Here is a 15,102-nt window from a genome sequence, read left to right as displayed (position 1 = left end):
AAAAAAAAGTCAATAAAGGAGCAAGCACACTTCTAAATTTTTCCGGCAAGCTTTCCATGACAATTTAGTGTTTGCATTCATATCCTACCGAAGATCGACCTTAACAGCTTCGACTACAAGGAACGGTTTCTTCCAATCTTTCTTGTCACAAATGCACAATTCTGTCATCCTCCACATGCTAAAATACATAATTATGCACACCCACCAATATGAATGCTAATTAACGTGGCACAGTTTTTGCAAGCCAAACACATGTATTAATAAATAAAGCAATAAAATGAAAAATTTACAACGCAGATTCCAACAGTTTTCATGTAGACCTGATAATTTTCAGCTTCAGAAACATCCTAGGAGTTTCTTTGGAGCAGTTCCAGTGGCACGGTATTTTGCTGCTGCCTCTTCTGCCTTGAGGAGATCTTCCCCGCGTTTGTACTCAATGGCCGCCTTCTGTTCTTCTGCTGACTTGTGGAGGGCAGCGATCTTATTTTTCATTTTCTCTACATATTCTGCCTTCTGTTTCTCCAGCTTTTCCTACATACCACAAAACCCATGTTTGTCGATACAGATTGAAGCTTCTTAACTGAAGTACCATTTACTTGCAATGGTGCCAGTGGTTTACATACATCTAGACAAGTATGGGATCATCAACCTGTTAAAAATTAAAATGAAGTGGAAAACAAGAGAATGCCCCGCTTGTGGAGTCACATATAACATAATCCTTTGCAAGATTAAATATATGAATCACTTAAACGCAGAAAGTGCTTGAACTTTGACTAATATTCTTTCATTTAAGTAGCCATTTTCTTCAATGGTTCACAGAACTGGCTAGTAAAGCTTTTAACACACTCTATTAACTTCTAAAAAATGCTTTTGAATTATGATTTGTCCCACAAAGGATGTGCTAACATGGAGACTAAAGGACACCTAATGTTACAGTTCTACTTCGGCAAAAAAAATATTAGTGAGGACTTGTTACCTCAATCTTTCTGAGTTCGGCTTCTATAGATGCCTTCTTGCTGTTCTCCCAGGACCCAATGGCTGATATCTTTTTCTGAGCTCTGTCAGCAAAATTCAGATTGAAGGTTGTCAACATTGTCAACTACCAGACCTTCAAACCCCTTCCCACCACGTCAAACAACAAACAAAAAGCAGTAACTGGAATGAAAAAAGCCATTTGGTTATGTGGCTTGGTTGATACCGCATATGGTTTTGTGTGGTAACATACAGGCATTGTTCAAATGTTAGCAGTCAAAAGCTTCCTCAGAGTTTCAAAATGTTAGCAGTCAAAGTTTGCCACCAAGGCCAAAGAAGAGAATTGACCAAAGTACTCAGTATTCTTAGACATCTTTAGTAATACAAAAGGCCATGAATAGACAATAGATGGTGAGTTATCAGGAAAGCTTCTTACTTGTTTTCAGCTTTAGATTTCTCACTTTCTTCCCATGCCTTGATTAAAGACAGCCTCTTCTCTGTTGCCACTCGTGCTAGCACTGCATCTGAGGGAGGATATTTCAAGCAAGGTGAGTATATTCTTACCAGTTCCGCATGGTGAGAATCAGAATGATACGTGTATCAGTACCACACATGCAAAATTATGTTACCTCGGTTAATAGAACCCTCAGCAGGTTTCTCTTCAGCAGGTTCTGCTGGTTCTGCCACAGACAGAAAAAAAAAAAAAAAAAGAACAAACAATTAAAGCACAAAATAGAGGAAGAAATCTGTTCCAATCATTTGAAGGCTCCTTACGTCCAATTAGGTGGGCGATGAGAGATGGTATCAACCCATATGGATATGAGGATTAAAAAAATAAAAAATCACAAAAACAGGGAAAGACAAAAATATTATAACTAGTTTATCTCCAATTTTGGTGTACATTCATTTCAATATGATCAAGTCCCCCCCCCCCCCCCCCCAATTAAACAAGACTGATAAAAATCAATCAGGAATACAGCCAAAAGTAAATTTAATTCCCACCCCAACCATAAATTAGCAACTTTTAACCATTAACTACACGCTACCAACATAATACTATACTCCTTGAGTTGGGAGAAAAATAACAACTATCATATGCTACTAGCATATCCTCCTTATAATTCAATTTGGTAATTTCATAGACAGTCAGTTTGCTTGAATTATGACCGAGAATCAATTAAAAAACCAATCTTGAAGAATAAGTATGCAACAGAGGTGACTTATTTCCACTCCACCGATGAAAATACAATCAAGAATTGTTTCCAAAATTACCAATCTTGAAGAATAAGCATGCAATATAGGTGGCTTATTTCCAAGCAAACGCAAACTTACCCCAAAATCAAGAATCCATTCAGCTGAAAATACATTTTGTCAGTATTACTGCACTACATACTGATGTCATCCCGAGAATTGTTCCAGAAAACAAAAAAAAGGGAAATCGTAAGGTGAATTGTACTTTACATACATACTTTCAACGATGGCAAGAGCTTTGGAGTCTTCATGTTTCTCCTCAGGAACTGGGACTAGTGGTTTCTCCTCAGTTACTGGGACTAGTGGTTTCTCCTCAGCCACATCTTTAAGAGCTTCAGCGGATTTTGGTCCCTGAGGCGGAGGCTCAGAAGAAGCGGTCTCGGGCTCTACTTTTTTGGCTTCCTCTTCTGCCATGACTAGCAAATAGTGTTGTGCGAGCCTAGCAGTAGAATTAAGCGTAGAAGAAGATACTACTAGCACTGTAGCAAACGAAAATACTAGAAGAGCGGATGGAAGATTTGTGGGGCGGGAGGGGGGGGGGGGAGAAAGAGAGAAGAAGGGGATATGGTGATATTATTGGGAGTTGGTTGGAGGAGTGTAACTGTCTTGCTGAAATAGTGAAATGAATTGGAATAGAAACGATGCCACGCCGCTCCTTTGAATCATTTTTGGTGGTGTCGGCCCTACTCTTAGTTGGCACTTACACACCTAAACAAATGCTTAGACCATCTGCACTTGATTGAATCGGGAGAATGATTAAGAATCTTACTCCTCTGTGATGGGGATGGGTAGACCCTGAGTACGATGGTGGAACTTAGTAGCCCTGAGTTCATGGCTATATTTGCTACTAAAATTACAAGGATCATTCATGTACAATCAATGCTCATTTGTCGTCTACAATGGAGTACTAGTAATGTTCAACCGTATTTAATTTTGGAGGGCACCTATCTTGATAGGAAGAGGCGTGTGAGGTTAACTTAGGATCCTAGATGTGTTTGGATAGGTTTTATTTGCAATATATATATATTTTTTTTATTTAGCTACATTAGAAATACATTTTCTTATGTATATTCTTATTTTTTTTAATCACTTTTTTTATTTCATATATATTACATTTCAAGAAGTATCACACTGATCATTCCAAATAATCTCCTATGCAAGCACACTCAATTTAAGCCAACAACCATTTAGTCTGTTGATCACCACCAATACTTTAAGTCTTGATTGTGGGTCGGGTGTCAGGGTTCAAATTTTACCTCCCACCAATAATTATTTGTAGCTTGTCACTTTCAACGACTTCCTCCAACGATGTTTTCCTTCGATTAGGTTCCCCCCTAAAATAAGTGCCTCCTACCAGTCACTATTTGTGATTTATTACTTTCAGTGGCTTCCTCCGACTGCGTTAAGATACAACTTTCCTTATCATTTGATCCATTCTTTGTATCAAGAGAGTTTAGTTAATTTGTTCGGACTATTAGTCTAACAGAGGCAGCCTAAGCCAAGGGCCCAACATGTTTGCTTTCCCAACGTCTGTTTACTTATCAGCTGCACTATAGTATTCAAAAAGTTTACTAACCTTGGAATAACGGTCCCTTGAGGCTTTTCCTTTTCTCCAAAAGCGATATTTGACACTTGAAACCAGAGAAAAGTTGCCTTTTTTTTTTTTTTTTTTACAATTGTGGAGGATGCATTGGGTCACCCCTTTGCTTGTAATGCGGTTTTAGTGCTGGTGTGGTTGTTCTAAAATGCGGATCAACCTTTTGCTAATTATTTCGTTGAATTCTAGAACTGCTTAGTTTCGTGGCCGCACGATTATTTCTATTGAGGAATGGAATGAAAGGGCAATGGTATCATTCCAAGTTAACGGATCCTAGGAATCGGTATACTCCGCCTCAAGACCTAAACTTACAGACACGGATACTAAATACCCAAATGGAGATTTAGGGGCAGGAGGGGCTTCACTCATGAACCCTAAAGTAACATTAATTGAGTTGCCATCATCATCCTGAATCCTGGACAGGGAGACCCAAAATGACATCAAAATCGAGTTGTTGGGTTGGCCTGACAACCCTTGCCAACCACAAAAACAGATACTGTACCTTCATCATCCTCAACTCTTGAAAGGAATAATAGGGACGCCACTGACCGAACTTGTGGATGCGCATCCATGATGATCCATCAATCCACAAACAAGTACCATAATCCAAGTAGGCAGCTACTAGCCGAGTCCGTCTTTTCCTAGCTCCACAATCTTTTAGAATGCGAGATCATGCACTGTTTTTCTTCTCTGCCTTTTATTTCCCCACTTTTGAGTTGTATAAATTTCTGTGTCGAGTATAATCTTTCTTGGTGGTTTAATGGTCGTTCTCACGTTTCAATATAAAAATGCTAGTAGTGAAAAGAAAAAAAAAAAAAAAAAAAGAAGGTTCCTTGCTATTTTCACCCCTTCTTTAATAAATAAATTAGTTGTGGTGGTTTTATGAGATTCTTGGAGAACTGCCTTGGGATTTACTCTTTTTGGATTCACTAGTTTTTTAAAAAATTAGTTTTTTAAATATTATAAATTTTTTTAAAAAAATACTCTAAAAAGTAGTTTAAATTTTTTTAATATTTAAAAAATATCCTAAAATATATTTTAAAAACTCTACTACTCTTAAATATTTCAAAACATTTTCTAAAAATATTTCAAAATATAATCTAAAAACTCTACTACAGTAAAATTTTTTAAAAATACCTCCAAAAACAGATAATACAAACAGATAACTAAATGTTGAAGAATTCTGACACAAGCTGGAGCCAAACTTTAACGTAAAATAAAAGTCTGTTAGCCATTATGAATTCATCTACGAGCATTAGAGGACAAAATTTGCTACCGTAAAATGGGACATGGGGTTCCAAAACCCAATTTTCAGTTAGTTGGGACATTCGCGAGATACCGGTGAGGTCCCCTAGTCTGACTCTCAAGTCAAGACACTTTTACTTTCTCTTGTAAGAGTGAACTTTAAAATAAATAATAATAAAAATGGGAGCAGGCATTATTTTTTTATTTTTTATTTTTTGTATTACGAGCATGTTATTTTGAAAAAGAAAAATTAAAAGAGACAAAAAATCTGTTTTTTTAGTAAAGGAAGATATACCAGTTGCCTTTGGACTAGGGGTGTTTCGCGAATCGAGCCGATCGGATACGGGCTCGACTCGAGCTCGTCAATATCGAGCTCGAATCTGAGTTCAAAAATATTAAGTTCATTGACTCGCGAGTTCAATTGTATATATATATTTTATTTTTATTTTTTATTTAATAGTAAAATTACATATATATTTTTAATATTTTATTATTTATTAAAAAAATTATTATTTTATTCATTTTTAAAAATAAATAATTATTTTTTATTTTTTAAAAATAAAATAATAATAATAATTTTTTTCTTTTAGTTTGAGCTCGAGTTTGATATTTTGAGCTCGTTAAACTCGAGTTCGAGCTCGAGCTTCACAAAATTAACTCGAGCTCGATTCGATTAACCAAAATTCGACTCAAACTCAGCTCGTTTACGCCCCTACTTTGGATGGTGGATAAACTCTCGGGTAGAAAAGACTTCTTCTATTTTCCGAGGGAAATGAATGGCTCTTCATTCACCTGTTGACAGGTTTGAAACTTCAAACTTGGGAGGCGAGAGAGCGGCGTCTGCGTGCGCGCGCGTGTCGTTGGTTTTTGGAAATTTTTATTTTAGGGCGATGTTTTGTCCAAGGGACAGTCAAATGCTAACGAAAAAGCTAATGTCAAATGCTAATGTTTTGAAGGCACCCCTGTGGGGTTTCTATCCCACATCGGTTCGGGGGGGTTTGGGGTTTGGGTTTATTAAGGTCTGCGGGAGCCTTCAAAAGTTGCCGGCTTTTGAAGGTTTCTCGCAGGTCAACTTTAGTAACGAAAAAGTCTGAGTTTCTCAGTCATCGGAAAAAGACAGTCAAATGCTAACGCTGCCTACAACTACTACTACTACTTCAAGGGAAAAGAGAGAAACAGCGAGGACTGGAGGTCCCGGGAGTGGGGACCCAAAATGGTTCTTTTTGTATTTTCCATTTCTGCGGCTGTGATCCGGCAACGCTCCCAGCGAGAAGGTGTCATCAGTCATGTGCGTGCATTTCACATTTCTGTTTTATTTTTTTTAGCAGATAAAGTCAGCAAGTAGTGGTGCCCCCATGTTCCAGCGATTCATGAAGATGCACGTACATCCCCTTCCCTTTACCCATTTGGTAAGATGTTATTCGTAGCAGCGTATTGCTATTGTTGTGACACCGACAAGTTTGACCGATTGATGGTGTATGACTATGATTGAGGCGCTCACCACCCACACATAGACCATCCACACAAGACATAGGGAGCCATTGCGCCAATTTTAAACATTTATTTACAAATGTTTTCAATGCCTATTATTTAGGGATAATTTCAGAAACTTCCCCTGAGGTTTCTGACAATTACACTTACCTCCCCTGTAGTTTGAACAATTACACTGACCTCCCCTGAGGTTACTAATCCTTTACAAATCAGTCCAAATTATTAAAATATTATTTTAGAGAGTGAAATTAGAATTTTGTACCTAATTTGTCCTTTGTGCCACATGTCCTATTTAAAGTATCGGCTCATTACAGATATTTTATTTTCAAATATTTAATTTATAATAAATATATTAACATTTGTAATTAAAAATTAAAAAGTGTTAAAGTAATATTCTTGCAAAAAAAAAATCAGTAGGTTATCTATTTAATATAAATTAAATATTTTTTAAAAAATAAATGGCCTCATAAACTATTAATTTTTTATGACTTTCATCCATTACATGAGTAAAGTATTGGCTCTTTATAGATATTTTTATCCTGAATCATTTAATTTATGTTAAATACATAAATATTTATAACTAAAATTGAAAAAGTGTTATATTAATATTTCTACGGAAGAAAAACTGGTAGGTTTTGTGTTTAACAAAAATTAAATATTTGAGAGTAAATATAAATCTGTATTGGAGAATAAATATTTGTGATAAAGTAAATGTTTGAAAGTAAAATACATGTAAAGAGCTGGTACTTTAAATAGGCAATACATATTTGCCTACAAACTACGCTCCTTAAAGTTTATTAATTGTTAATTAATTTGTAATACTTTGCCATTCATTGGACATGTGGCACAAAGGACAAATCAGGTACAAAATTCTAATTTCACTCTCTAAAATAGTATTTTAATCATTTGGACTGAATTTGTAAAGGATTAGTAACCTCAGGGGAGGTCAGTGTAATTGTTCAAACCACAGGGGAGGTAAGTGTAAATGTCAGAAACCTCAGGGGAGGTTTCTGAAATTATCCCTATTATTTATATTATCTTTTTCTAGTGGTGAATGGTAACGGCGATTGTTAGGGTGTGAATCGAAATTGAAATCGATAATTCGAAATTTTGAAATTGAAATTTTTTGAAATTTTGATATTGGAATTTTCGATCGATTTCGATTTTGAATTCACCAATTTCGAATTTGAATTCGTTCCGAATTCAATTCAAAATTTGGTAAATTCCAATTTCACTGAATTCATGAATATAAAAATTATTATTATTATTATATAAATATTATATTACACATATATAAAAAAATTATATATGTGTGTGTGAAAACAAAATTGAAATCGAAATAGGAAATCCGATTTTATCGAATTCATGAATATAAAAATTATTATTATAATATAAATGTTATATAATATATATATCATATATATATATATACATATATATGAAAAACATATTTGAAATCGAAATAGGAATTCCGATTTTGATTTCGAATTGTGAATTCGAAATAGGAATTTCCGATTTGAAAAATCTCATTACCGAATTCAACGAATTCTAAATCGAATATTTCGATTTCCATTCTAAATTATCGAAATTCCAAATTTAATTCGAATTTGGTCGGTAAATCAGAATTTTTCGATTTTGTACACCCCTAGCCATTGTGACGAGGAAAGATCACGCCACGCACATCTCATTGCTCTTCATTGCTCCCCACTTCTATTTGAATTTATATTTATATTTATTTTAATATGAATTATCATTTAAAGTTATATTTGACTAATTAAGTTGCATTTGTTAAAAAATCATCAAATTGCATGAATTTTTTAAATTGTTGTATTCTTTGATGTTTTGTTAATGTAACGAACAAGATCATTTAAAACTAATTTCATCTTCTTATAAAGAAAAAGACTATCGCCGCTGCTTAATGTTGTGTACATTTTTCTATTTCTAATTTATTCATATTAAAATATTTGGCAGCATTTGATTTTGTGTTCATATATTTTTGTTATCAATTTTATTTTATTTCGTTTATACCTTAATATGTGTTTTTTATTACAATTAATTTTTTCCTTTCTTAATCAAAGGAATGCATTAACGTATAAATGACAAAAATATGTGTATCTTTATTATATTTCACTAAAATGCTCTTTGTTGTTGTTTTCATGGTAACGGTTAGATTTGCATTTTTTCTTATTTTCTATGCTATTAGATTATTGAATTATTCAATAAAGCTTATATTTATTATAAGTTCTAATTTGGTGAGAAAAACGTTTTTCCAAACTTATTGCATTATTAGATTATTCAACAAGTTAGCTTATAGATTGCTTGATTCTCCTATTTTTCCTTTGCTTTGCTTGTAATAAGTCCTAAGTCATATAATGCAATCATTTTTCAATTACCTAATCAGATTAAATACTTGCATTTTCTTCAATGTTAGGTTGTCTTTCACAAAAAAAAGTCATCCTTTCGATGAATTTATCAATTGTACTTCATCTGTTTATAACCATTAGATTGAAAGACAAAGTACTAGCTTAATTTAGCTTTTATAGACTATATTTTTAGATGAAATTATTATCAACAAACTAACCTCGAACAGTACAGTGCAAACCCTTACATACACTACCAATTTTTATTGTGCATCATTTTCTTCCTGATTTATTTTATTGTCATTCTCGCGTAGCAGAGGGAAAGCTTTCTTCCCTTTATTGTTTTCTCATATTTGGTAATACAATTTTTCTTATTTTTTACTTCAGCAAATCTATGCATTTACATCTTGTTGTAGTAACACATACTTTCTTTTGCATGTTTTCTGTTTTCCTTTTGTGGCATTACTTTCAGTACTCAAAATTTTTGCTTTGTCTGTCACTTTACTCCAAGTTAGTCATTTCATTTATAACTAGAATGCCTAATGTTTGATAAAATACTGGTTAAGTTTCGTTCATAATCATGAGTTTCATAAGTAAACTATTACTAGTTGCTTAGTATTGAATTATATGCAGTGTATAACTTGTGATTGGAAACTTTGGTGATGAACACTGAATCCGATTAAAACTCAAGTTAATTTGTCAAATATAACTTGAAATAATCATGTAAATGATACTCAAATTGAATTATATCTCTCCAAAATTTAGAGTTTGAAAAGTCTATTAAATTATTTCAGCTTTATATTATTGCATATATAAATAAATGGGATGTAATTTCAAAAGCAAAAAAAATGTTTAAAATTGAATACAACTTATTACAAAAATAAAGATTATTATTGCTACCAAATGTACTGTACATTATTCTCTTTTACTTTTATTCATTAATAATAAATTAATATTTAACGACATTTTAAATTATCTTAAAATATTTAAACCAACTGAAATTGCTACCAACCATAATATACACTTTTCCTATCTATTTCATTGTGTTTTATTTATGCGTTAATACTTGCTTTTTATTACAATAAATTTTTTCCCTTTATTAACCAAAGCAATGTATTAAAATGTTCTTTCAATTTATAAACAATCCTTCAAACTTTGTTACCCTTGAACATTTTAGGGTGGGCATTGCACAGCCAGACCTTACTAGCATTATAAATATATAAATATTCTCAATTGATGCTGCTAAACAACTAGAGGGGTAGCCCACAGCCCGCGTGAAAAGATTAGTGCACTTCAGTCACATAATACATAGCACAACCAAAGGTACAACTCATGCAATTTCCCATTAGAATCCTCGTCCTGGTTTATTTCGAGGCACCATCCATATTTGTGATGTACTATACTACATCTATTCTGCTTCGCCAATACCACAAACAACAACAAACAACAATAGAAGACGGACCCGAAATGATAGTACACGCTAGACGTCAGAGCATACAGCTACCAAGTGACGGTGATACTACATCTAGTTTATGGCCGAGTAGCTATATTCATCCTCTGCAACAGGCTTAGAGAAGACGGTCAAGACAACGAAGGTCCCAAACAATATCGTGACAAGGGCCGTGAAGTTGACCAGGAATGCTTCAGCCCCATATTTCTCTAGGCCTGAGTTCTCAAGGAATGTAAGCTTCTCAAGGTACCCTAGTGAGGCATTCCCAACTGCCAAGATGTACACAAACAGCCCAAACACCACGTGCCATGGAAGTGACCCTTGCCTGATTTCTGATGAGCCACCGGGGTAGAAGAACACCAGGAAACCATAAATCCACTGCAACAAAATGTCAACAATAAACAAACAAACAAACAAAGCATCAAATGGTTATTTCCAGGACCGAGCAAAACTGGCGGAATGCTCTTGCAGACTTCGAGAGTTCTACACACAACAGCCAAGCTGTAAGACAGATTGAGTAACAAATTACGATTACAGTCCACTAATTCTTTCCAGGCAGAACATTGTCCAAATACAATGAGGTCTAGAAGCAAGCAACCCCCCCCCCCCCCCTTTTGCTTAATTCATACTAGAATGTCACCACCATTCAAGCTCAAAGAGAACAATGAGGTGTAGCACTAGACGAGCCAGCAAAGCAAGGCCTCCATAGTTGGAAATATATTTGAGTAATCTACTCTGATACTTTTGAGGGCGTGGAGAGAAAATAAACCAAAGAAAAGAAAAAATGCGAGCAAGAGCTTGAGATAATTATTGAAAGATAGGAGCCGAGAGAATTAATAGAGCAAAAAATGTTAAAGGTATAATACACGATGATTATCGACAACAACCAGTGTAGTGCAGGAGAAGAATTCAAGCTTGAAGTTACCTGGATGCCATAGAGAACAATAATCCCAATTCCAAGCCAAGAATGTAAACTATACAAATTGACAATATTGCTCTCGTTATGAAACTTGAATGCCGTGTATATCCCGATGATACCAAGTATGAGGGCAATAGCATGCAAGACTAGATGTATCAATTTCTTCAGTTCCTTCCTCAAGGGAAGAGTTTTATAAGTAATAATGGCTGCATTAAAAGAAAATGGGAAGATGAAGAGAACATCATAAAGGCTATTCAATACCCAAGAAAATAAAAAGGAAGAAGAAGAAGAGGGGGAGTACTTATCTTGATAAGACATATAACTTACCTTCACCCCCAATTACAATCAAGCCAAGGAGCATGAGAACAGGATGAATCTGGAAAAGAACAAACAAAAACCATAATTAAACCTTAAGCAAAATTTCGTTCAATGACATTCCATGCTTACATTGGCAAGAATAACCTCAAAATCTACCCTGCCGTGTAACTCATATCTTAAAAGTGAATTACCAAACCTCAACTAGACCCAAATTACTCTTATCAGATGACAGCAATCAATGTGAAGGGACCACATAAAGATCACTTTATGAAATGCTCCTATAACAGACAGGACAAAATGTCTTAGTCCCTTCACAGATGTCACTGATAAACTTCCAGTCGTCTTAATCTATTTAGAGAAAAGCATATGGACACTTCAAAATGCAACCACCGTTTCATACCTCCAACAGAACTTTTCCGTTGGCTCCATTTAATGCCGTTTATTTCCAACCACACCCAGCCAGTGTGCCTCAAGATTTAATTCGAAAGTCCAAACCTAGATAGCTACCTATCTTGAACATCTTTCTTTGAATGAGCTTAAGGAACAATTAAGAGTTCAAGACATGCCATCGTACTAAAACAAATTAGTAGAGCATATGTTTGAAACTTTAATTTCTGACTGAAAAAAAAAATCATTAGAAGCGGTTTAGATATGCCAAACTTTGCTCAAAATCAAATGGAAAGATCCACGCACAAACAGCCCTTTATCCTTTTTTTTTTGGGTATAATCCACAGGTATCCGTATCTGCTGTTTTACGGTCTGTGATTAATTCTATCCGAGCAGCGTCAGACCCCTTGCAGGGAAAACTCTCCTAACGTTGTCTTTTGTATTACTAAGGGTTTCGAACCCGAGACCTCGTGCTAAGAGATACAAGCTCCTTCCGCTTGCACCAACATCCGTTGGTACAGATAGCCCTTTATCAATATCCACATGGTACAAGTCAACACATTGATGGACAAGTCAAGCTTTCCGCAAGAAGAAAGGAAGGTTGGCCATGTGAAGATCTAAAAAATAAATTGGTAAACAATCAGTCAACCACCAAATCCCAAACAATCGCAACATCTACCAACCCACCCAGTTGCTAGCGTTAGCAGGATGACATATTTTGGACTTGTATTTTCCTATTTCAACCAAGAAATAAAACTCATAAAAATAAGTAAGTGTTTGGTTGCATAACGATCGGATTTTTAAGCCAATCCCATGCGGCATATATCCATCAACTAAAGAGACGCAGCTCATGGCGGAGTTGATACCTGAATGGCTCTTATATTGTTGTCCAGCTATTGTATGTCTTCCCGTGAGCATAAATGTTTCAAGAATCAATACTCCTGGTCTTATAATTTTGAAAAGGTCCAAAAGTAGAATGTGCAGTGCCACGGAGAATCAACGAGAAGAAACAGAGAGGTGGATGTCAAAAGTACCGAATACCACATGAAAAGTATGGCTCCATTCTCGGCCTCCCTCCCTCCATCCCCGAATCATGGTGTACAGATAGAGGTACTAATCCACAACTAAAAGCTCAAATTCAACATGTCTTAAACATTCCGCCGGACCGATACAAAGGTATACCCAAAGCTTAAAGCTTGAAAAGTGACAACAGAGAGTAATCAAACCTTAAGTCTCGAGGGTTTGGTGCGAGCATATTCATGTAGCAAAAGAAAAGTCTAAATCTAACGGTCCTAAAAAAAAAAGAAAAGAAAAAGGGTAGACGGGAAAATAGATGAAGAGAAAAGGGGAAAATAATAAGTGACAAAACTAATCGTTTCGACAAATTTAAAAAAAAAAAAAAAAAAAGATAAGTGACAAGAGGTACATACATTGAAGATGAGACTCTTGTTGGCGGATTCCCAAGCTAATCCACCCCTGAAGCTTATGTTCCATATCAGCACCATAATAATCCCCGCAACCCCGAGAACTTGGGCTACCACAGCAAAAGGCACCGCCTTTATCCCAATCGCCATCCCTCTCTAATTTTGGTTCCGGAAAGAAGTGGGATTTCCTGATAGCTAAAACGTTACTCAAAAATTCAAAATGAACTGGCTCTTTTATCAGCCATTAACATTTGATATGATAGAGAGAGACGGAGAAGAAGAAGAGAGGGCGTCCCCGCTCCTGAGCGGCGAGTGTTGGTGATGGGTCCTCTTACGTGCAGTTGTTACTGTACAGGAGGATCTCAATTCTGTTTATTCGACTGAGGTGAGAAATCGTCGCTTCGACTTTGATTCAGAAAATTTTGGTGGGTTGTGGGGATTTGCGTCGCCAAATACTAGCGTACCGTATCAATGTGTAGTGGCGTGTGGTTGTATAACGTGGGTCGGGTTCCACGTGTGAAAAGGCGATAGGGATGAGGATTGAAGTCTACGTGGTTATTGGATGTTTAATCGTCGTGTCTCATGTTCCTACTCCTAGTATCATAAGTACTTATTTGCTTTGATTGGTGACTGCTTTTCCTCCTCTTTCTTTTCTTTTGTTCGTTTTCTTTCTTTCCCCATCATATTCAATTCCCACTGACTGAGGGACTTTCTAGTACTACGTACCCGTTGATTATTAATGCAACAGTAATAGTCGGAGTAATATACAAATACAACAACAACACCGCCTAATAGCACATTGGAATGCTTATTCATTTGCCAATTAACATAATCACAACAGAAAATAACACATTGGAGTTCCAGGATCACGTTTCATGCTCATGGTAGTTTGTCCTGAAGGGATTAGGTTAGACTTAATAAAATTGGTTGTCTCCCGGTTTCAGCTATTTATTGTTTTTACAAAATAAAAAAGTCCCTCAAAAAAAAAAAAGTTTTTAAACGAAAAAAGCGGATGAGGTAATCTCTGACGCAAATGTTTCAATTATGTGGACCTCAGTCAGTAATTATGATGATGGGAGCATCCAAAAGATCTCTAATGCAAATTCTCTCCGCATTCATCCTATCTGCCTCCGGTGTGGTCACTCTACTACATTGGATTCGTCTCGAGTCTGGGGGGTTTTCAACACCCCGTACCAATCCAGTCTTGAACCGCAGCACGACACCTCGCTGCGCTGTAAACCGAGCGACAACTTGCCTACAAAATTCCGATCGCATTTGATATGTGTGTGTGTGTGTTTTTTTTTTATGTTTATCTAAAATTTTATAATAATTTATTGAAAAAATTATAGAAAATTTTTTTGAAACATATAAATTTTTAGATGTTTTGAAATGTATAACTTAAAATTTTTTAAAAAATTTTTAAAATTATTATAATTAAAATTATTAAAAAACTTATAGAAGAGAAACTTGGCCAAAACCTTGTTTGTCAAACAAAGCCTCCGTTACTCGAATAAGTCCGGAGCGCGTTACCTTTCAACTCGAAAGTGAAGATGGAACTGGAATCTTCTTTATTCTCCAAATATCAAGTGAATTGTCTGTTTCTTTTTGTCAATCAATTAGCTGAATTCCCAGCAAATAAAGAAACCCCGTATCCTTCTCATACCGACGACCATATGCGTAATTTTCAA

The 15,102-nt window shown here is 35.4% G+C and overlaps 2 protein-coding genes across 2 annotated transcripts; both read right to left on the bottom strand.

The window, feature by feature from the left end:
* Window positions 1–51: 51 nt before the first annotated feature.
* On the bottom strand, window positions 52–2,903 carry LOC113725041 (remorin-like). The gene is made up of 5 exons (XM_027248006.2): window positions 2,442–2,903; window positions 1,602–1,652; window positions 1,409–1,496; window positions 977–1,058; window positions 52–531 (listed from the first exon to the last, which is right to left on the bottom strand). The coding sequence occupies exons 1-5, from the start codon at window positions 2,635–2,637 to the stop codon at window positions 337–339; spliced, it is 612 nt and encodes a 203-aa protein (XP_027103807.1). The 5' UTR covers window positions 2,638–2,903; the 3' UTR covers window positions 52–336.
* Window positions 2,904–10,191: 7,288 nt separating this feature from the next.
* LOC113725037 (transmembrane ascorbate ferrireductase 1) lies at window positions 10,192–13,886 on the bottom strand. The gene is made up of 4 exons (XM_027248001.2): window positions 13,421–13,886; window positions 11,613–11,661; window positions 11,292–11,491; window positions 10,192–10,744 (listed from the first exon to the last, which is right to left on the bottom strand). The coding sequence occupies exons 1-4, from the start codon at window positions 13,562–13,564 to the stop codon at window positions 10,442–10,444; spliced, it is 696 nt and encodes a 231-aa protein (XP_027103802.1). The 5' UTR covers window positions 13,565–13,886; the 3' UTR covers window positions 10,192–10,441.
* Between the last annotated feature and the right edge of the window lie 1,216 nt (window positions 13,887–15,102).

Source organism: Coffea arabica, chromosome 2c (assembly GCF_036785885.1).
Source record: "Coffea arabica cultivar ET-39 chromosome 2c, Coffea Arabica ET-39 HiFi, whole genome shotgun sequence".
Lineage (NCBI taxonomy): Eukaryota > Viridiplantae > Streptophyta > Magnoliopsida > Gentianales > Rubiaceae > Coffea > Coffea arabica.
This window is presented reverse-complemented; position numbering and strand designations above follow the sequence as displayed.